Source organism: Phascolarctos cinereus, unplaced genomic scaffold, assembly GCF_003287225.1.
Source record: "Phascolarctos cinereus isolate Bilbo 61053 unplaced genomic scaffold, phaCin_HiC Scaffold_2;HRSCAF=192, whole genome shotgun sequence".
In the NCBI taxonomy this organism is placed as follows: domain Eukaryota; kingdom Metazoa; phylum Chordata; class Mammalia; order Diprotodontia; family Phascolarctidae; genus Phascolarctos; species Phascolarctos cinereus.
The window spans coordinates 264,989,902-265,014,468 of NW_027555625.1; the positions used below are offsets into that span (position 1 = coordinate 264,989,902).

At 39.2% G+C, this 24,567-nt stretch overlaps 1 protein-coding gene across 1 annotated transcript in view; it reads right to left on the reverse strand.

Moving 5' to 3' along the window:
- The window catches only part of NUP214 (nucleoporin 214), a 102,601-nt gene extending 79,293 nt beyond the window's left edge, over positions 1–23,308 (reverse strand). The window contains 15 exon segments of the mRNA XM_020973511.2: positions 231–317; positions 1,108–1,196; positions 2,898–3,073; positions 3,686–4,223; positions 6,830–6,991; positions 9,156–9,282; positions 10,374–10,440; positions 11,462–11,568; positions 16,819–16,922; positions 17,419–17,482; positions 17,683–17,753; positions 18,371–18,569; positions 19,219–19,367; positions 20,085–20,280; positions 23,123–23,308. Of these exon segments, the coding sequence (XP_020829170.1) occupies positions 231–317; positions 1,108–1,196; positions 2,898–3,073; positions 3,686–4,223; positions 6,830–6,991; positions 9,156–9,282; positions 10,374–10,440; positions 11,462–11,568; positions 16,819–16,922; positions 17,419–17,482; positions 17,683–17,753; positions 18,371–18,569; positions 19,219–19,367; positions 20,085–20,280; positions 23,123–23,167 (2,181 nt within the window). The 5' untranslated portion in view covers positions 23,168–23,308.
- Positions 23,309–24,567: the final 1,259 nt, after the last annotated feature.

Here is a 24,567-nt window from a genome sequence, read left to right on the forward strand (position 1 = left end):
CAGGGAGAAAATCCAATCCAAAAGTGAGACAATGAGGTTTGAATGACTGCCGCCATTGCAGAACTGACTAATCTAGTACACAGTTGTGAACCTGCTTCCAAGGAGACGGGCTGAGGCCACCTACTAGATGAGGGCAGTGGCTCAAAGCCTTTACCAGAACCAACTTTCATTGATGTTGTTGCATTAGGTCAGAGTAGGAAAAAAAATCTATCTGCAGGGTATGACATTACCTCCTCACTGATTCCAGCCATCACAGGGTCTGAATCTTTCCACTGGTGCAGCTGCTTTTCTATCATGGCAGGCTGTGGTGATTTGGCCTGAAATGGGAAGTTTTGAGAAACTACTAAGTTGCGACCACTGAAAGCAGTCTGTGTATGTATCCCAACATTTAACATAGGTGATAAGTCTTATATCAGGCTTAATTGCGTCTAATTACACACAGTAGTTAAGAGAAGCTTCTGAAATGCAAACTCAGTTAAAAATACACTGTCAAAGGCATAAGCTCGTGACTGACTAAGGAGGGACTCAACTGTTCAACATTCTCTGAGGTTTTAACTTAAGTCTCATTAGAAAGAAACTGATGGTGGAGGACCAGAAAAATGGTTTATTTCTTGCTTATTTGGGGGAACGGTGAGAAAAATTAAATGCTATCTGGCATTTAGAAATAAGGAAGAAAAGCAGACATTCCATAATTTAAAAAGGTATGAGTGAGGGGGCAGCTAGGTGGTGCAGTGGATAGAGCACCAGCCCTGGAGTCAGGAGGACCTGAGTTCAAGTCTGGCCTCATACACTTGACACTTACTAGCTGTGTGACCCTGGGCAAGTCATTTAATCCCACTGCCTAACCAAAAAAAAAAAAGATGAGTGAGTCAACAGAGAATATAAACCTATAATATTTAGTTTAAGACAAAGTGTGTGCGCACTAAGTCAAAACCTTGTACTTTTTGATATTTTTTATTACATTACAGAGGTCTAACTATGACATTAAAGAGATTCTTCAAAAGCGATCATTCCAAAAAAAATGTGAATCATAGTTTCAAAACTATGCACTTAAATGAGTTTATCAAAAAGCATATATAATTTTGCTTGAATCCAAGCATTCAGTACCTGAGTAGTACTTGACTTTGCCACTGGAGCAGTGATCCTGGCTGATTTCTGTACCACTGAAGATACTGGACTGCTCTGGGAAGAGCGCCCTGTAATGATAATGAGATAACTCAATCAAAATATAAAACATTTACATAATTTCCTCAACCCTAAATACAAGAAAGAAAAAAGGTGTATAATTCTTCCTCAGAGTGGCTATCAGCCTTGGCAACATATGGAAGGCTGCCATGGTTACCATTAGTGGAAACATTCAGACAAGGTCTTGCTAGTCACAAGTGCTAGCATGGGTGGTCCCAAAATATCCCAGTGAGAATCAAGGATAAGAATCGAAGATCTGCTGCTGGCACTTCTGATAATGACAGTACTGATTCACATGATGCCATTTCTCTCCATTCCCACATTCCCCATACCTTCAGAAACAGACGATTAGTTCCCTCAAATGGAGATAAGGGAGGGAAGACAACATATAATGTGGGAAATACAGTCAGTACAGAAATATTTCTATAGGAAGAGGAAGTAAAGAGAATCCATTATCAGAAGACTAAGCTAACTGTGGTAAGCAGCATCAAGCCTTCCTTTCTCCTGGGTAAAAGTGAATTCAGAGCAGGCTATTCTTGGGAGATAAGGTTTCAATAATTCTATAACCTTTCTTTGGTGAAACCAACCTGATATAGCTAGGAGACACTGTAGGCTTATTGAAAATGAAACTCTTTCTAGTGCTTAAAGATATAATGGTAGCATAGGAAGAAGCCAAGCCTCTCAAAGTCTGAATTTCCTCACCCCATCAAGAATGCAAGGTCTAGGTGAGTAGGGATCGTTTCACTCTTTGTACATATATCCTCAGTGCCCAGGATTCTGCATGGCAGAGCAGATGCTTAATAAACACTCGTTGACTAACTGACGAAACAAGGATACTACTCCTTGCACTAGCTATCTCACAGAGCTATTTTGAGGAAAGGGTTTTGTAAGATGTAAAATGCCAAATAAACTTAAACCATTACTTTAATTCATGAAAATAACTCATGGTATCAAATTCCAAATAGGAACGGGCTAAGGAAATGTACTAGCTGCTCCCTGCACTGCCCTTCAGTGTGGTCCTCCTCAGCTGCCTGCTGCTGCCCCTCTATGTGACAGATTGTTCATAGTTTTGACATCTGCAAAAGTCATTCACTTGAAACTGCTTTAGGCTCAGGTGACAAGTATAACAGTCACCGCAGGACCATTCTCTTCTCTGCACTTTAATGAATCATTTTAGAGTCCACAAAGGACTGAGACAGACACTAGATGCAGATGAATGGTGACTAGACTCATTATTTGAATCACCACATATATTCAGCTCTGTGAGGAATGATAGACAAGGAAACCTGCCAATCAAAGTATTAGGTCCATAATACCACATAATCTACAGATTCTCCTACATAAAAGAATACAAAATCCATAGTAACTTATTTACCATGAGAGGAGAAAGAAATAATTTTTTTTATTCACTTAACTAGTACCTCTAAGAACTCTGGAAAAAAAAAGTTCTTTGAGAATATTTGAGCTGGTATGGCATAGCATTTAGAGAGTCAGCACTGACTAGGAAGAACTGGGTTCAAGTCCCACATTTGACATATAGTTGGGCAAATTCCTTAACATTTTAGTGCTCTAGATAATTCTCTAAAAGGCAGAAATGTTGCTGCACACTGGAAGAAGGGAATTACTGGAAATTACCAATGAAATTATCAGTCCAGGCTGTATCTTCTTCATTAAGAATCTAAGCCCTTTAAACCATCTGCTTGAAAGCATACCTGAAACAGATGGAGATACCGATGACTTTGCCGATACTGAGCTAGATGAAGATGAGAGAGGTGTGGAGTGACTGACAGGGCCGGCAGAAGCCGATTTGGAGGCTGAGGAAAATGATAGCATTGAGGAGCTGCTCTGGGAGCTGCTGACAGGAGTAGATGACTCCCCAGCAGGAAATCTGAAAAAAAAAATATCAGAATATTTCAAAAGAATCCATTACAAATATTTCTTTCTCATGCCAGTAAAAAGTGACACCCCCAAAAGGTAATTTATTCTCAAGAGAAATGTTCCTAACTTCATGCAATACAAATGTCTTGAATATTGCTTTCAAAGGGTACAGTTTGTAAGGAAATATGAACATTACTTTACTGGATATTCTGCTGTTTTGAGAATGAACTATTCAACCTTCTTATCAAATAAATATTTAACAGGAAAATGAACAACTAAATTGCCACAATAGAGTACTAGTTTCAGCATCTGTTCAACCAAGCTTTGGAGCAAAGGAAAGCCTCCCAACCAAGGAGATTCCTACTTCTGCCTTTTGCCAAAAGAATACTCACTTAACCCCTTCCTTACTCACCAAGCATTTACTAAGTGTGCAGGGTCCTGGAGTAGCAGTGAGAGGAGAGCAAAAGAAATAGAAGACATAGCCCCTCCTCCTAAAGGAATTGACAGTCTAATGGGGGGTGCTATATAAATCTGTACATAAGTCCTGCAGACTAAAACAAAACCTAAATATTTCTATGTATCACAAAGAAAAATTCAATTCTCTCAAGGAAGTATTACTTACTTTTCATTCAGGTTTACTTTGGCTGCAGAGGACGTAGGTGGGAAAGATGTCTTTGCCCCCATGTGTGGATTAGACATGCTAGCCACTGGATTATTTTCCACCGCAGGCTTGAAAGCAGGAGATCCAAAATAGAAGGAAGATGCAGAGGTAGTCACTGGGGCTAGGGAGGGGGCTGAGGCCAGGGGGGCTTTAGAAGGAGGTGTGAAAGAGAAGGCTGGCGCACTAGTTACAGCAGAGCTTGGAGCTGGTTTGGAGCTGTCTGAGGAAAACGGAAAAGGAGGGGGATCTCCTGACATCAAACTGGATGATTTCAAGGATGGAGAGCCAAATGGGAAGGTGGCAGCAGGGAGAGAGACTGTAGGCAAAATGAAAGCGGTAGTTGACGTGGCAAGGGATGAGGGTGGGGCAGAACCAGGAGCCGGAGCCGGAGCTGGAACCGGAGCTGGAGCCAGAACTGGAGCTGGAGCTGGAGCTGGAGCTGGTGATGCTTCAAGCTTCAGAGGGGCCTGAGTAGAAGTTGGGGTTGTTGGAGTACTTCCTGGAAACGGTAAAGAAGACAATTAACACTCAAGGTGGAAATCAAACATAAAACAAAAAGGAAGTGAAAGTATACTTAATCATAAATAGGTACAAGAAAAAGTAAAGAGATTACATTATGAAAATCAAAGGTTTAATAATAAAAGTGACATTAGCTAACTCTAAGGAAAGAGTCTTCTTAGACAATTAGATTACATCCTGGTTTCTGGATGTAAATGAAAAATTTTCAATTCTTCTCCTATGACTTGAAAGAAGTTAGTTTTGGAATCTGACTAGGAACACCCAGAAAAAGAAACATCTCAAGAGCTACAATCTCTGAGTTAGTACTGCACCATTTATTATATACTTTCCTCACACTACCTGGTATGTTTGGTAGTTTAAGTATTGTCAGCCCCATTCTGTGGATGAGAAAACTGAGATTTAGTCAAGTAAAGTGACAAAAGAGGAAGTGGCTGAAAAGGGAACTTGAACCCAGGGCTCATCATGTTCTATCATCACCACTTAACAATATAATCTCCTTTGAAGGACAATGACAAAGGAAATTTTTAAAAATCTTTTTTGGTACCAAAAGATTTCTTGTGGGCTACCCTATGTGCACTTAGATAATTAGTGAGAGTTAATACTTTTGAAGAGCCCACTCACACATGCTGGTCATATCAACACAAATTCATTTGGGATCTTAACCTGAAAACCACACGGCAGTTGTCTGTGTGTGTGTATGTATACACATATATGCATGTTTATGTATGTGCACACACACACAAACACACACATATACACACAGAGGAAAATATCAGTATTTAAAGGGACCACTGTCCTCTTTCTTGTGTCTGTCCCAGACAGATACATACTCTGACAACAGTAAGGGTGAGGAAGGCTGGTGAAATCTTTAAGAACCACAGATCTAGTTAAGGACACATTTGCAAGGCTTGGGTGGGGAGCATACTCCTAGCATCTGTTCACTTCTATTTCCTGCTTACATGCACTCTCTCCTTTGCTGGCCCAAAATAAAGAGCTGGGTGACTTCAAGACTTGTGGAAGAGCAGTCCTAGCCATCAGGAAAGATTAAGAATAAAAAGTGGCATTTACATCAAGTTTTTATATTTTACACCTATTGGATAAGAGTTCCCCCCAGTGGTCGTGTACAAAGCAAATACCGTCAGGAAGGTAAGTATGAGCAAGGCTGGAACTTGCCATCTCACAATGTGTGGTGCCCATGAAGGAGGATTAGGCAAGAGAGTCCCCATGGCTCACTGCTGCCAATCAGTTCATACCAGTGCAGACGTTCAGAGTGCTTCAAGGTCTGCAAAGTGCTGTGCTTTCCACAGATTATCTCATATGATCCTTACAACAAACCTGTAAGGGAGGTGCCATTTTGCAGAAGAGGAAATGGATTTGAAAAAGGTTAAATGACTTGCTCAGGGTCAAGTAGCTAATGCGTAATGAAGGATCTGTACAAATCTTCCTGACTCTAAGTTCATTGTTCTAGCCATAACATCATACCACCTGCTAGTGAATATCTTGATCTAGAAAGTCCCATACAGGTGGCAGCTAGGTGGTGCACTGGACAGAGTACCGTCCTTGAAGCCAGGAGGACCTGAGTTCAAATCAGGCCTCAGATCAAACACTTTGACACTTACTAGCTGTGTGACCCTGGGTAAATCACTTAACCCCAAATGCCTAAAAAAAAAAAACAACCAAAAACACACACACACACACACACACAAACAAAAAACCCAGAAAGTCCCATACAAATAAGTGAACCAGGACATTAGTCCCCTGGTCACCAAAGGGCTATTGGTATTGTTCATCAGTAGTCTAGGTGTCTTAATAGTCCCATTTAGGAATGTACCAATGTAAAAAGTATGAGAAAAGGCATCCTAATAAGACATTTACACGGTGCTTTAAGGTTTGCACAGTGCTTTCCTGTACATCATCTCATTTGATCCTCACAACAGCCTTGTGAGATAAGCACTACGAGTATTATTCCCATTTCACAGAGGCTCAAAGAGGTTAAGCACCCAGGATAGCACTAGATGGTGACAGAGGTGGGATACGAACACAGGTCTCTCCTGCCTCCAGGCCTAAATGCTCTTACCACAAAGTAATGTAAAACACCGCTGACTTGCCCAAACCACACGAACTTCACTTCTTCTTTCTCTTAGTCTTATCGACATAAATGACCGAACACTGCACTTCCCGTCGATATCTCTGAACATGAAGGTAGCAAACCTGAGACGTTCTGTATCCAGCTCTAGCATATAAACACATGTATTACTTGAGATGTGTCCTTGTGGCACAATGTCTGAGCCGAACTTAGAATGTGATCCTCCAGGCACCACAGTAACTAACCTTCCTTGACAAGGGTTCAAGATGGCTCTGTATTACAGGAAATTATAGAATTCCCTGTCCCATATGAAGACAGGAGTTGTGATGCAACAGATTAGCACAGGGCCTTGCACTCAGTACATATTTAATGAATGTGCTAAACTCTAACTGAATAACCACAATTTGTACTTCTTTGGCTCCTTCTTTTCTGAGAAGAAAAACCCTTCAACAAGCTCACTACAAATTCCTTGTCCATAAAAGTAATTAGAGGGTGTGTACCTGATGATTTGGGTTGTCGTTCTCCTTCTAGAGTAAGTTGTTCTGGGGTCTTGATCAGAGACCGGAGACCAGGATTTTGGTTGATCATATAAAATGGACAGAGTACACCATCTGTTGAAAGCAACATCAGAACTGGAGCAGGAGGAAGGGTCCTTTCGTCATCTATTAAAGAGAAAGATAAAAAGGAGAGACACTGTCAATTTAGGAACCCAGAAACACTGGTTGAGACAAGAAGTTGGCCAGCAGGTTTCCCACAAGGAGATAATATACTTAACATTGCTGGGATCTGACTCTTAACCTTCATACCACAGCTGATTTGCTCTGTGAAGCTGGGATTCAATGGGCCACACTTGAGGACCTAGAGGGCTACATGTGGCCTCAAGGCCATGGGTTCCCCATCCCTGTATTAGATAATCAGCTTCCTGCTGTGCCTTATATGAAGATCATCACTCTATCAAAGGCGCTGAGCTTTACAATGTTATCTCAGAGCTCAAAGGGTAGTTCCAGGATGCCTCAAGTTATGAAAAACTATGAGAATCCTCAAAGCATTTAAAATTAAAAAAACATGAATCTTTAGGCAGAACTGCTAGTGGGAAAATGATATGTAAAAGCAAAGCGGAGGGCTGTTCATTCACAATTGAATCCTAAACATGTGCTTTGTCAGTTCAGACTTGTCAAGGGTAAGCAAATGAACCAGCTTCTCCCCTGGACCAGTTCAGTGCAAACAGCTAATCAGACCAAACAGTCCTGCATGACTGAGGCTTGTATAAGGGGATTATGCTGTAGAATTTAATGGTGCTTGACTGTGACACAGTTCCAAAGCTTAGAGCACTAGGAGGCAGATGAAAAGTATTTCTCTTGATTCACAACATTTGGCCAAGCGTCAACATAGTAGGTGGTATATAGAACACCAGACTGATAACATTTGGACTCCATGCTTGAAAAGGCACAATTTTCAAATCCATATGGTTAAAACCACATTTTTAGTATAAACACAATTGTCTCACTGAATGGGGAAAGGACATATTGTCAATAAAGAAGTCGTAAGGACTTGATATAAGTCACAAAAACAACAACTTGAACTATCTCTGGCAGCAAGGCAAGGATTTAGAGGAAAGCTCTTGAATTTTCTCCAGAAAATCTTTCCCTTTCAATGATTAAGAAATGCTGCAATGTCTGAGGGAGACCAGAGTTGTAGCACTCTAAATAGCCATTTAGCAGTAGTGGCACCAGAAAAACAAACCTAATTCTCTCCAACCAGACTGGATACTCAAAACCCCTTATGAGTAAAGAACATCTTTTATTTCTGTGCCACCAAAGTACCTAGCATAATGTTAGGCACACAGAAGGTAAAGAAAGAATGTTGCCTGATGACTAACAGATGAAGTACAGGCCTTTTTATTTTTTTTGTAGAGGGTGGAGATTGGGGTGTGGGAAATGGATTGGAAATAGTGTGAGATATAATGCAGACATGAGGTTTACCTGTTTGAGAACCACTGATACAAAACCTACAGCAAGATTACCCCAGAAATCCTTCCATTACTCCATGCCTATCACAGCAATCTGATGATTGACAAATGGCAAGTGCTTTAGAGGAAAAGCATGCCACTCTTGTGTCTGATGCCAGGGTTTGGAAGGAGTGGGTCAAACCATTTTTTGTGGAACCCTTCCAAGTAACACGAAGTGGTTAGCTACACACATTCTCAGGAGTTCAGATCCAACCTGACATTAAAATGACTGGAGCATCCCAATAAGTGACTGTTCTAACCTATGAGGTGTCACCAAAGAAAACTATCTGAAACACTGTGATTTAAAAAATAACCAAAAAAAGATAACCAAGAAAAAAGATAACCAAGATAATCAAGGAATGAAATTCCAACTGAGTTATCTTGGCATTAACATCAAATTTAAGCTTCTAGATTTTAGAGAAAAATGTTATAAAGTGTTATAATCTGTGTCAGTCTCAACAACTACCCCCTTACGAAGGGTTTTAGGGGACTATACGCCACCAAAATAAATGGCAATTATGCATAAGTTTAAGCAGTACAGTGGAGAGACAGTGAAATGCATGCATTTGTCATTAACATGTACTTCCGGAGATATCATGCTTGGAGTCAAACAATCTTTTGAAAGAAATGCATTTCTTGGTGGCAGCTAGATGGCGTAGTGGATAGAGCACCGGCCCTGGAGTCAGGAGGACCTGAGTTCAAATCCAGCCTCAGACACACAACACTAGCTGTGTGACTCGGCAAGTCACTTAACCTCAACTGCCTCACCAAAAAAAAAATTTGCATTTCTGAGTTTAAAAAGCGAGCATCTCACTTACTGATAGGTATTTCTACTTGACTGGTATAATCTATAGCAACACCCACAGGCAAGGAATCATCACTTTTATCCGTAACAGGCAGTTCTGCTCGGCTGGAGTCTTCCAGAAGCCAGGATTCCCAGCTAATCTGAAAAGAAAGAAAGAGCCATTTTAGTTTGTTTTGCTTTTCATCTCATCTCATGTGAGAAGTGAAGAATCACTTCTCTTGGATTAATTTTTTATCTACAAATTCATTCTAACATTTAAATCCAATCTGGCATTAAAATAGTGGAAGCCCAGGGCAGCCTCAGAAATCTAGAGGCTGGGAAATTTAATTTCTTCTCCTTAAACTGTGATAACAGTCAAGCTATATTACAATAAAGTAGATTTACTTTCTCTTCCTTATAATAAATTAGGAAAATTCATTTTGTGGAGGCAGTATAATGTAGTAGAAAGAGCATCTATTAGCTGGGTCTCTTCACTGCCTGGCTACCAGTAATTGCCTATATGATCTTGTAAGCTATTTGGGCTCAGCCTCTTGCCACAAAGAATAAATCTTTGACTGCAGGAGATAACATAAGGAAAGTGCTTGGTAAACGTTAATGTGCTATGTGAATGTGAGCTATTGTTCCAAGATCAAACATAAATGACCTGTTATCCACTGTTTGATATCACATACATCATTCCCAACCACATTCCCACCCCAACCCACACACACAATGGGAGACATAATCAAGTGTTAACTACTGTCTTATGGTCAGAGGATTGTAGACTTAAAGATCTGGAAAGGATCTTAGGTCACCCAGTTCCAACTCTTCATAGACACATGAGTGGGAAGAAATGGGTTTAAGAAAGCTAATGGAAAAAAGTTACCGTGAATAGGAATAAGGTCAGATTAGTTTTCAGTCCCACCTCACACAAAAGCACAAGCTGCCTCACTGATGGTTTTGTCATCTAGTCTACCCTGCTGATCCATAACTGATCATTTGAGGGCATGAGTGTTTGGTTACCACTAAATCTGATACCCTGGATGTATCTACAGGCTGCCTCACCCTACAGCAAATGGCCCATTTTGTTTACAGCGCCAGGATGTCATTCAGGTGCTTCTATAGTCTAGACATGAAATAAAGAAGTAATGTGAAACTTACATATCTTAACTGCTCTTTCGATTTTAATTTGCCTACTCCCCTAGAAATTTTACTTAGAAAACCATCAGAGATTATATAAAAATTAAAGTACCTGATCATTTTGTCGGGCAAGGATGCTAACTTCTGTCGAGGCTGCAGAGGCTGCTAGCACTAGGTCCCTTCAAGAAACAAACCCAGATCACCATTACATCATAAGCAGAGGCTATAACCTGATCTGAACTAGTAACATTTATAAAGGAATATATCATTATGTCAATACAGAAAATTTAATTTCTCTATTGAATAGTTAAAGACAAAGTGATGTGGTCTATACAGCTGTAGAACAGAAAGGGCTTTACAGACAGTGTTTCATTTTTTGGGTCAAGAAATATAGCCAAAAAAAGTCAGCCAACAGCACTATGTCTTATCAAGAGAAAGATGCATCAGTATCAAATAATAACAGTAATAGCATTTGATAAACAAGCACAGACACAACAGAGCAAAGAAGAGTACTGGATTTGGATTCAGGAAATATGTGGGTTCAAGGCCTGGTTCTCACATGCAAACTCTGTGTGACTTCAAGCAAGAGATTTAATGTTTCTGAGCCTTAGCTGTCTCACCAGTAAAAAATGGGGATGATAATCTTTGTAGTACTTATCTCAAACGACTGATGTAAGGAAAGTGTTTAAAGCAGCAGACAAAGAAAAACAGCTCCTGCTACTGTTCTGCAAGGAGCAAAAAATCATTAAATATGTATTCCCTACTAGTTATAGAAGAGGAAGGAGGTAACAAGCATTTATTAAGTACCTACTATGTGCCAGGAACTGTGCTAAATAAGTGCTTTACAAACATTATCTCATTCTGCTATATAAGCAGAAGTACTGCTTAGTGAAATTTTAAGCTCCAGCTCCACTTGTGCTCAAGAGGAGGACTTAGAAATGTTCCTCAAATGCCAATTTCCCTATAAGCAATCACTGGAACTAAGTTAATTTTTTTTTAATTGTGTATTTATACTACCTGTGGATGACAGGAGGTTGAAGTAGGAACTATCACAGATTTCTGTCTAGCAACAGCTGATGCTGTCACAGTATTTAGCCTCTCTTTTTCCCATTTGCAAAAAGATTACCAAAGAGAAACCTAACTATGATTTCTGACCTTGTAGTGAGAGAAAGAAATCTCTTTCCTGGGTTGTAGACTCACCATTCTTCAATATAATTGAGATAGTAATGATGCTGTCTTTCAGTGCAGCTACCATAGCAAGGCTCCATGAAATTCACAAATATCTCTGGATGCTTATCTTCTTTTTTCTATAAACATGGAAGAGGAAAAAAATGAATAACTGATATACCCCTTTCCTCCAAATCTACACTGTTCAGTGTCCCAAGAAATACATTGCCAATTAACACAAATTAATGCTTTTAAATTTTAAGAAATCATGAAATGTTCAGGCTGGTTCAGGAGTTGATCTAAAGGTTCTTAAGCTTTTTTTTTTATATCATGGACTCTTTGGGCAGTCTGGTGTAATCAAGACAGCCCTTTTCAGAATTTTTTAAAAACGGTATTAAATAAAACACATAGGATTATAAAGGAAGCCAATTATACCAAAACACAGTTGTCAAAATATTTTTTGAAAGAAGTTTACAAGGGCAGCTAAGTGGCACAGAGGATAGAGCACAAGGCAGGAGGACTTGAGTTCAAATCCTAGCTTGGCCACATACTAGCTGTGTAACCCTGGGCAAGTCATTTAACCCCAACCACCTCCCCCCATAACCTCATCAAAAAAAAAAAGTTTACAGACCCATGGTTAAGAACCCTTGATCTAGAATGGTTTAAAAGGTAAAAATGAAAGGTGCCAAAAGATTCCAGACTATATGGAAGCTTCCTGCCTACAGATTATAAATACTTTCTTCAAAAAGAGATTCTGGAAATGTTAGACATGGTAAAAACTGAAGAACATCACAAAAATGAAAACTGATTCTATTCTAATGGAAAGGAAATGATTTTGGTTACTTATGCAGAAGTCATTTCCAAATCAGCTGCCTGTATATAGTCAGACCACTGACTTGTTAGAACAAAGATCAAAATCACTGCCAAAAAAGAATAAAGAGAGATTTGGGTTGCAAATGAGTTAACTCCAAGCTGGCTATTTTTAACAAGCTGTTGACGTCAAAAAGAGGTTAAATAGATGAAAAGACAAACTTCGACATAGGTTATCACCATTTCCTAACGAAGTTAGCCAATGTAAATCAATGCCCACAATAAGGAGACTAAAAGAATCTAGAAAGTAGCTCAGCCAACAAACACTTGATTTTCATGCCAAGTGGAAAGATATGGCAGCCAACTGCAGCAGCAGTTTACAATATATACTTAGCTGTAAAATCTTACTGAGAAGATTATGAGTAGTTTCGTTCACAACGTGATAAGAAGCAGTCCAGGTAAAAACAAATTTACAGAAAACTTAACAAAAGAGCCAATTAAGCCAGATGGTTCTGAAAGCATTTAAAGATGAAACTGGAGCACAACAAAACAAAAATGAAAAAGACCTGTAATAATTACTACAACTAACTCTCTTCCCCATTAACAATGGTGGAACTCCAACATCACAGCTCCCAACATCCTACATAAGGAAACAGAAATCACAACAAAGAAAACAAAGAGGGGAAGAATAGTTGGATTAGACTAAGTACACCAGGGGAAGGCCATACTGGAGGTGACACAATTTTGATGGTACTAAGTGATTTACTTCTCAAGATATCAAAAAGAGGGGGAAATGTTAAGCACTTAGAATAAGCCAGAGTCCCCAACAATTGTGGAAAATGGAATTATACAAGAAAAGATGAAAGGTCCCATGTATACATAAATATTCAAAGCAGCATTTTTTGAGGCAGTAAAGAAATGGAAATAAAGTGGGTAAGAATAGCTCAATGAACTGTGATATGTAAATGTAACAACATTACTGTATAGTTAGAGATGACAAATACAGGAAATTCCAAAAAACATAGGAAGACTTACAAATTAACAGAGGTTGAAGTATTCACAATGAGAAAAACATACACAGTAAATACAATAAAATAAATGAAAAGAGCATGGAAAGGAAGAACTATAAGTAACTGTAATGACCAATCTTGGTCCCAGAGTACAGAAAAGAAAATATACCTTCCTCCCTTTCGGCAAAGAGGTGGGGAGCCATCTAGTATCAGAGATGATCAACTCTATTGGATGTTTTTGCCTATTTTTTTTTCTTTATTATAAGAAAGGGTTTAATACTTAAGTGGGACATGCAAAGGACACATATTTGGAAATGACTGCAATATAAAAACAAAAGGTATCATAAAACTTATTTTTTAAAATCACAGTCTTTAGTTTCATCCCTGCCTCTAAATAAAGGGCTATCAAGACCCATATACCTATTTTCCCATCCCTAGAAAATTTTGATAAGAATACTCTACACATGTACTCAGAACATCTTTGATAAATGTATAAGAAAGGAACAGGAAAGTTTTCAGAAAGACATTATAGAGAAGAACACATCTTTATAGTCATACAAATGATTGAAAAGTATAGAAAATAAAAAACAGTACTGCGTCTATTATTAAACTATAAAAAAGCACCAGATTCAGTAGAACAAAATAACTGCTTTTATAGCTTCACTGTAAGATATCTTCCCATCTTTATGTTGAAAATATAAGTGCTTGAAAAATGTAAGTAACAGAGATAACCTTATTTTTGTTTAATCTTCTAAGTATTAACACTGAGTAAGGCAAAAAATGGGAAGAATGATCATGACAGGTGTTTGTCACTGTCACAGGAATGTCTGGGGCAGAATCCAATTGGGGAAAGGCACAGCAATGTAACAGATAGAGCACTAGACTTAAAATTAGGAAGACCTGGGTTTGAATCCTAACTTAAGACACACCAGCTATGTGGCCCTGAGCCATTCACTTAAACCTCATCTATAAAATGAGAGGGTTGGACTTCAAAGGGCCCTTTCAGCTTTCAACCTATGATCCTATGGATTCCCTAGTAAGGGCAGCTAGTGGGTGCAGTAGAAAGAACACTGGGCTTGGAATCAGGAAGACTCATCTTCCCAAGTTCAAATCTGGTCTCAGACACTTACTAGCTGAGTGACGCCAGGTAAGCCACTTAACCTTGTTTGCCTCAGTTTCCTCATCTGTCAAATGAGCTGGAGAAGGAAATAGCAAACCACTTCAGTATCTTTGCCAAGAAAACCCCAAATGGGATCACGAAGAATCAGACATGTCTAAAAAATGACTGAACAAAAAAATAAATAGCAAGGTCTTTCAGTTACTCCTGCTTTGTGCTGGTGACATCAAGACCTGGAACTCTGAAAAGGCTCCTTAAAAAAAACTATCATCTGGAAAATATTGTCCACATCCAGAAAAAGAACTATAGAGTCTGAATGCATATTAAAGCATATTATTTGCTCTTTTTTTTTGTTTCTTATATCTCATGGTTTCTCTCATTGGTTCTAATTCTTCACAACATGACTAAAGTGAAAATAGGTTTAACAAGAATATATATGTTGAGCCTACACCAATTTATCTTGGGGTAGGGGGAGTTGAGAGATGGGGAGAAAATTTGAAAATCATAATCTTATGGAAGTGAATGTTGAAAACTAAAAACAAATAAATTAATTTTAAAAAAACTATCATCACTCAAATAACTTAACTACCCACATCAGAAAAAACCAGATGTTTTAAGAAAGCCTGTTGTCCAGATTGGGATATTAGTGAGATGGGCAACCTGTAGAGGTGGTCTATCAGTATATATCTTGGACAGACACTGTGAAGGAACAATTAATTGAACATAAGGAAGAAAGAAGACTGAATGGCTTTTGGGTAACCATGCAGTGCTTTTAATAATCCTAAGCTTCTACTTGAAATAAAGATCCATTTTGTTAACATCAAAATTCTTCCAATGATACTATATGGAAATCCCCAAGTCTCAAAAGAACTAAAGCTATAAAAGTCAATGAAAGCGCATGGTAAGCAAGAGTATGCTACATGAGAGAAGTAACACAGAAGATATTCTTGGAGAGAAGTATGTCTGGAAAAGGAGGTGGGTCAGAAATATGAGAGTGAGAGATAACCAAAGAACAATTCAAGGTACACAGCCTACGTACTCCATTAGTATCCAAGGAAAGTCCAAAGATCTGTGTAATTGAAAATGGATGACCTCCTCTATTTTATTAAGGCTTAATCAATCAACTTACTATGTATTAATGGTCAAGTTGCTATCTATGAGTTACTCTCCTTTAGTATGTGAACTTGAGCCCTCTCTGAACTCCTTAAGCTTACAGCTGTTAGCTCCCTATTTGGCCACCTTCCACCCATTAAATTCCCCTCCACAGGACTCTCCAGCCATAAAATTCTAATCTATATTCTAATCTATAAGCAATTGCAACATGTACAGCACAAGCTCCTTGTTCTCTCTCAGATACTGCCAACCACTGGACTCTCCACAGGATGTTAGCCTACCCTGTAAAAAACTGATGTACCTTTGGTTAGTAACCTTAGCACTGACCTATCAGAAGTGAGATACATCTTTGTTATGCCAGATTGATGTCAACTTCTATTTTTGGGTTCCTCTATATGACTATAAAAGAGCTGTCTTGACTCTCAGGTGTGTCCTTGGTTACTGAGGAGCCTTGGACCCCATTTATTAATAACTGCTAGTCCTGCTAATAAACTGATCATACTCAGAACTCTGTTGCCTCAGTTCACCACTATTTCAAACTCAACAGATCTAGAGAGATTATATGTGTAAAGTGTTTAGCATGGTGCCTGGCACATAGCAGACCCTATATAAATGCCTATCTCTCCTCCCTTCCCCCACAAAAAAGGCCTCCCCACCCCCAGTATTTGGGTAACCCCCAGAGAAGACTTACAGTAGGACAGGGACAAGAATAGAACACAATGAGAAGACCAGGATGACAGTGGTGATCTGCACCACTTAAGAGAATGCCACTATCAGTGACTTCACATATCAACTGACAGATCAAAGAATCTAGATCCCTAGGAATGAACAACACTTAGTGCTCTTCATTTATTTTCAAATAATTACTGAGCCCTAAATATACTTAGTTTCTAATAGATTAGCTCAAGTGAAAAATAAAAGGCAAATACTCAGAACTTTGGCTAGGCTCTTTCTTAAATTAAAATAAGAATTTCAATTTACAATCAAATTAATCCAACCAGTTTTAAATAGGGCCGTATGAATAAAACACTAACCACAGTGAGCTACACAAGCATGTTCCTTGGATTCGTGGTTCAAACTCTCTACGGTGAATTTTCAACATTATTTTATTTAATGCTTACCAAACTGACTTTTTAAAAATTATACTAGTGGGGGTTAGAGAAGATATGAGACACATGACAGGTACCTGGGTATTCCTTTACTTAGAATCCAAAGTAAAAGAACATAAAACATTCCAAAGAAAAAGAAAAGATATTCAAGCAAAAATAATTTGTTAAAAGGACACCTAAATCAATGCTATTAAGTTCACAAGCAGGATATATATATTTTAGCATACGTACAGGTAGTACGGTCATCACCACATCTGGGGAAGTTTCTAAGGTCCCATCTGCTGCTGCATACACTATTGAGAAGACATATGTACCAATCCACAGCACATCAAGAACTGAAAAGGGATATACTTTAATGAATCCATCATTAAAAATAACAGATGAAGCAATGTTCATGGCTGATGCTGTCCATTAGATACTAAAAAATTAATATCTAAATATATGAAATCAAGTAACTTTTAAGAACTCAGAGAAGATTCCTTTGACTGTGAGCACCTAACAGAAGCTTTCAGGCCAAAATAGTTATTAATTTTTTCTGGGGGCTTAAAAAAAATGTACTTTTCTAGGAAAAACTGACATGCATATAAAGACAAATAGAGTCTCCCAGAGCAATTCATCAAAAACTGCTTTCCTATGTTGAACTGAAATAACGTGAGTATAAAAGAATCTAAAATTTACTCAAAATGGTTCCGAAGATGATAAAATATAGCATATAGTTTTGAGAATTTTGTGACAAAACTTGGCTAATGTGAATATACTTTAAAAACAACTCATCAGGGGTCATTCCAACTTTTTTTTAAAGCAGTCAACTTTAAATATAAAGTATTTTACCTCTTACAGGATGATCGGCTTCATAAAATGGAGGGCAAGGAATTACTTTTTTCTCCTGCAATGTCTGTAAGACAAAAGGCCTTGTTTCAAATAATCAACACTATCCAGGCCAAGTTCCAACTGGTCCTCCCCAGGAACGAAGCAATTTATGCCAAACACAAAAGTCTCATATTGATTTCACCCATCTTCGAGGCCAAGAGAACAAAGATAACGGTGAGTGACTTACATAAATTTCACACACATGAGGAGGCAGACTAAACTTACAGGGAGATACTGGATCACAGTTCCATTATATTTTCCTACAGCAAGCTGCTTCCCTTTAGGGCTCCAACACACTGAGGAAAAAAGAAAATTTTAGTAAGCATTTTCAAAAACTGGGTTAACAACTGAGATTGATGACAAGATAATTTACATAATCACCACTTGTTGCTTTATTAGACAATTCAAAGAAGAAGGCAGCTTGTTTTGGAATTTATTAAATATAGATAAAGACACTGAGAATATGTGTAGGATCCAACCAAACTGTATTGTCTTAGTCCCAATCATTTGAGGGCTAAGAATGCTTTTTAAGTGAGACCTGCCCAGAGGGATTAAGGCTTTCCACCTCAGTTAAGCAGTCCTATGAGTATGAGAAAATTGTTCAATTTCTCACTATCATTTCTAATACTCTTTTCCTCAGAAGGAGAAAAAGAATGCACCAGAGATTCATTTCATTTTAGAACAAGAGATATTAAGTTATTCTCAAATCCCAATTGAAGACCAGCAAGCAGTATGAAAATGTTTCTTCCCTCAGAAAAACTAAGTACTCTTAGTCTAAATTATTTATGCTCTCTTGCTTCCAAGAATACTATCCCCTCTTTCAGATATTAATGTCACATATTACTTCTAGAAATTAATTTTTAAAAAGAATTACATAACTATACAATATAGGGCCAAAGCTTTTATTACCTACCAGATGTTACTGCTACAGATGGTGGAAGGCTTGCAGACACTTTCACTACATCCGTGACTTGTAGAACTGCGATACTCCCATCAGCCAGACAAACTGCCGCCATGGCGGGGATGGTAGGGTTCCACTTCATATCAACAACCACACCACCAGCATCTTTCATCAGTTTGTGATAAGCAAATGGGCGTTTTTGCTGTTTAGCCTTTTAAAACACACATAGAAGCACCACATCCTTCAGACAAAACCAGTCTATGCTAGCTTCTCCCAATTACAGACTATCCCCATACAATTAAAGAACTTTAGAATCAGAAGGCTTCTTAGTGATCCCTTTGTTTTATCCATTCATTTTATAGATGGAGAAACTAAGGCCCAGAGTGGGGAAATAACTTCTGACTATAATGACTTGTAAGTCTTAAGGCTGAAATCGTTTTCCTTTAGTTCAACATATTCAAAGTAACTTACAACACCAAAGACAAACTAAAAATACCTGACGAGCAGCAGGTGACTAAAATATTTGCCAAAGAGCATACAGACTGGAGAAGCAATAAGAATACACCAAGATACATGCATCAGACCTAAGTTCAAGGATCTCACCAACCTTTGGCAATCTACCCTTCTATAGTCTCATAATTCTCATGTGTAAAACAATGATGCCATCATCTCAGGAGAAGCTGCTATAGCAGATCATCTCTTCTAGCTCTCAGTTTTAAGATTCTATGATTCAGTAATGGGTAAATACCATTTTCTGTAAGCAAAACTGCAGGCATGTGCTTCAGAGGTGAGTGCTCAACACCAGAAACTGTACTTTCATGCTGAATAAAGATTCCAAGATAAGCTGACAAGTTCCTTACCTCATTTGAGAGTGTGCGAACATCAAAAAAGGCAATGAGGCCAAATTCACTGGACGTCATACAAACAGAGAGTGTCAGATTATCACAGCTCAAAGACAAATGGTATACTGGGAATTTCATAGGGATAAATATGTTTGGAACTTTCTCAACTATTAAAAAAAAAGGACAAGAAACAAAAGATAAGCATGCAGACAAAAACTGTCCTTTAATTTAGTACTATGATAAGCAAAATATATGTCTATAGAAAAGATTTCCAGACATACACCCTTAATATTAAGATGCGATTAAACCTCATTAAGTTTTGGTTCTTCTGTAACCCAGTCAGGGTTTCCCAACATAAAAAGAGCAGCTTTGGAAAGTCTTGGAAAGTAGTGTTGCTTACGGCCCCAGTGATACAATAATTCTATCATTGGTACACAATTTGCCCATCTTCTCCCTAACAAGAGTACTGCTAGATCAACTAAAATGTGATATAATAAACTCCTCCCAGACACTATACAATCAGGTCATAAACCCAACAAAAAAATAAATAAATAAAAGAGTAAGCTAGATTTTTCTCTATTTTGTGCTTGAAAGGATGAACAGATACCCTAAAAGGAAGACCCTCATGGATTATTTCCGACACCTCAGGGATAGCTATGGTATCTCTGGGTGCTATGGCACTTATCTGGGAATCTCTGGTCAACTTAGTAATACTTTTAAAATCACAGTCTTCAGTGACCATGTCAGAGATTTTCTTCGAGAAAAAGACTACTTCATTAGTACTTCACTACACTCCTCTCTCTTCTACCTTACAAAAATCAATAACTTGCAACAAGTTCTTCACACAGTAGGAGTTTAATAAGAGTCTGTTGAATTGTACTAACCAATTTTATTGGGATCCTCCCCAGGCCGATTCTGAATAAGAAGATTTTTGGTAGGAAAAACCCGAAACCCAGTGGCTCCTCCAGCAAACACTAGACCATATCTATTAGACACAGTAAGCATACTGCAGCGGTCTTTGGACAGCTCTTCAGGAGGTTCAAAGACTCGAACCTTCTTCAGTGCCTTAAACTGAAAATCCTGTCATAAAGAATAAAAAGAGAGTAATTCAATAGCTTAAATGATGACAAGAGGTATTGCTTACCTAGGTCAAATATAATTACAAAGAAAATCTTGACATAATACTTCCCACTCCTTCCTTGACTGCTTCCGTGACAAATTCAGCTCACCCTAGTTTTCTTTTACTCACTTACTGTTATATACGTACAATTATATACAGTCTTACTCTCTTACACATGGATATAGATTCTACCTCCTCACTAAGAACACTGTAAATTCCTTCTGAATAAGGACAATGCCTTCTATTTCTCTCTCCATGGTGTAGTGGAATGAATTCAAGACTTGAAATAAGGAAGACTGAATAATTCCAGCTCTGACACTTGGTAGCCGTGAAACTATTAGAATGATACTTTTCTTCTGCGCCTTACTTTCCTCATCTGTAAAAGGGAGACAACAAAACTTGCGCTCCCTTATAGGGGTGTTGTGAAGAAAATAACTTTGTAACCTCAAAAGATTATAGAAATTTGAATTACTATTATATTCCCACAAGGCACAAAGTCTATGTACATAATGAGTACTCAAAAAATACCAACAAGAAAGCTGACTTAATTCTAAATGGCTTATTTCAAGAAATATTCACAACCATGAAATTTCAGCACATCAAAATAATATCTCTTGCTCCATCTCTGTCTACCTTGAATCCTATTTATACATGTACATGTAAGTTCCTTGAGGACCAAGCCTATGTCATTCTGCATCTCTGTATTCTCAACACCTAGCTAAGGGTCTTGAACAGAATTGGCACTTGTGTGAGTGGTTTTATACACGGAGAAAATGTTTTCTGTTTTGCAAATAAAGAATGATGACCTTGGAGTCAGGAAGACACAGATTAAAACCCCACCTCTGATACTTAATAGTTATGTGGGCAAGTCACTTAACCTCTCTGAGACTCAGTTTCTAAATCTGTCAAATGGGGATCATAATAACTATATTATACATAGAGAACAATAGCCTCTGAAGTAGCAGTTACAAACTCAAAAAGGATTATGACAGTTCTTGTGGGCAGTTTCACTGGTCCAGTGTACCACTGTGATTCGCTCCCCCCCAAACCCAGACCCACAACAAAATTTTCTCTAAGTATGATCTGGATTATTTTTGGACCTCTGAGATCACAGTTACCCAACAGCCAGATGACAGATGAATCAATGATATAAATTAGCTCATTAAGTCATTAGCATTAAGGATCACAATCCTTAGTATTCTTGAGCTAAGAGACCATCTAGTCTCATTTTACAGATGGGAAAACAGCCTCTAAGGGGGAAGTGACTTGCTCAAGGTTTTACCATGAGTCACTGGAACATCTAGAAGTTAGTCAGTCAATCATCACTCATTAAGAGCCTACTATGTGCTAGCCATTGTGCTAAGCGCTGGGGATACAAAAAGAAGCAAAAGATATTCCCAGCCCTCAAGAAGTCTGCAATCTAATGGAAGCAGAACTCAGATCTCTTCACTCTCAATTCAGCACATTTCTCATCACAATGTTGACCTAACTTTGTCCAAGACATCCCCTTCATTGTTGCTTCAAAGGCTAAATCCATCAAGGACTACTGAGCCAGAAACCACAGAATGTTAAAGACCTTAGTAACAATCTAGTTCTATCCCCTAATTTTAAACATAATGAAAATGAAGCCCAGACAAAGGAAGGGAGTGTCCCAGAATCACACTATGACTTAGTAGTAAATCTTCTGATACCCAGTGTAGCAATACTTCCCATCACAACAACCTGTCAATCTGTCTCTGGAACATGCCCCTCAGATACATATTGCCCAAGAGACAAATTCCACCAAGGAATTCCACTAAGCCAGGATTGAATGTCAGTACTGGAAAAAACTTCAGAAACACTTAACCTACTTCCCCCCATTTTACAGATGAAAAAACTGAGGTATTGAGAACAGATAAGACTAGTCTAGATTTTCACATAAGAAAACTCAAGATTTGGAGCCCCTCCACAACAGCATGTAAGATTCATGTGTGCCTATGTGGACCTTATAGCTAAATAAGATGGTGCCCTCCAGAGCCATTTCTGTCTTTTCCATGATGCTACAATTCTTCCACAAATCACTTCCACTTTGGGTTCCTCTCTCTCCAAACATATGCAACATGGGGCCAAGGAATAGTTTCACTTACTTCCCTCTGGTTTTGTGCATATTTGGGAAGCGGAGATTGTTTTATGTGCCAAATATATGCTAACAGCCTTCTTGTCTTTTGGAAATCTATGCCTTATTGCTTTTTAAAGACCCTTTATGCCATTCTCATATAGCTTTCTGTTCTGGGTAAACAGCTAGATAGAAAAGGTGCAGATGCTGAGTTTTTCCTTTCGTAGTGGGAGAGCACTGGGCTTTGGACGTTGGAATGACTTACACAAAAGCGCAATAAGCAAAAGATTTAATTTTTGTGGGCCTCAGTTTCCTCATTTGTAAAATGGGTGCGGAGGGCGGCCCGGACAACATAATCTGTCCCTCGGGTCCTTCCAGCTGTAAGTCTACGATCCCTTGAAAAAGAGATGCAGGGGTAGTGCAAGGTATCGAACCTAGGAGGAAACATACTAGAAAATGGAACTGAAACCCAAATCTCTGGATTCTCATTCTCTCATGCACCGTAAGCTCTAAACTCCAGCATTTAGCGGCGCGAGAGACTGGAGGCCAGAGGCACAGAATGTAGGCTCTTCCAGCGCCTAGGCTCTCTCTCCAAGGCAACGCAGGGCCTGAGTGACGCCCCCTAGCCCGGCCAGGCCTGGCGCGGCGTGGCCTGTCCCGATGGGACCTGCCCTGCCCCTCCCGGCCCAGGTCGCACTGAACCTGACCTTCATCTCGCGTTCGGGAATCAGCGCATCCATCTCGTCTCCCATGACGCAGACTCCCTACAAAGCGGGAGGCCGAGGAGCCACCGCCCCCCGAGGAGCCGGAGCCACAGCGAGGCTAACTTCCTTCCCAGAGCTCAGCGGCGCGCTCCAAGGACCTCCATTTCCGGCGCACTAAAATTACGTCACAACCGTGAGAAACAATCCTCTAGGAGGGTGAAAAAGAGGTCGGTCCGGCGCGAGCCCACCGTGAGGCGCTGCTTTCCAATGGCCCGTCTGGCGTGAGCGCCCTGTGAACTGCCTCTTCCCATTGGTCAGTCAGGCTCGCGCTTACTGTCAACCGACGTTTTCCATTGGCCTACCCTAGGAAGGGGGTGTGGCTCGTCGACACTGGTTTGTGATTCGGTTTGGCCAGTCTTTTTTGCCAACATGCGGTCATCTTCTAATCTAGGATTTTAGGGAGTGTTTGCATCTTGGAGATTAACTTCCAGAATTCTGTAGTTGGACCTTTAATTTTACTGATGGGACTTCACATGTATAATTGCTATCATATTGCTTGCCTTCTCAATGGGTGGGGGAGTGGCTGGAGGGAGAGAATTTCGAACTAAAATTTTTTTTAATGAATGTTAAAAAATGTTTACATGTAATTTGAAAAACATTTAACAAAATAAATTAAATTTTTTTAACTGATGGAGACATGTCTGTGCATAGAAGTGTAGTGGTGCATCAGTTATTTCTTCTATTACATGTCCTTCCTACCATGTGGTCCAGAATGAATTGCATTCATTCATTCAACAAAATTGGGCGCGGGCTTTCTGCGGGGCTCTGCCAGGTTTCTATCCTGGGGGGATAGAGAAAGAGGTAAAATCCTTCCTGCCTTCCAGCTTCTCCCCGGTGTGGAGAGGAGATAACAGAGGGACAGCAGATAACTGCTAGGAGGCAGACCATGATAATTTCATAAGAGAAATATGAAAAAGTGTAGTGAGAGTTGAGAGGAGCACATCACTGGCCCCTGGTGGTGAGGAAAAATTTCAGGGAATTCTGTCTAATTCAAAGTAGGTCTTTTTGTGCCCAGAGCTGGGCCCCGGGGTGGGGGAATGGAATACAAGGTTTAGATTAGCTTCATAGTTTTAGGCCTAGTAGTTGAATATGACACACAATTATTACAAATCAAACATAAGTGCTCAAGAGTTACAAAGTGTTCAGTTATTGATGGCTTCAGTAAAGGTGTTATGAAGGAAGTGGAATGAGTTGGACTTTAAAGACTAGGAACTGGGGATAAAAATAACAGCTGACATTTGCAAAATCCTTTATCTACCTTATCTTGTTTCAGGTGAGGCAAGATATAGGCAACAGTACAAGCAAACGCATGTAGATAAAAACTTATGGGTTGTGTTCAGATCCTTATTCAATTGTGTCCCAATTCTTCATTACCCAGTTTGAGGGTT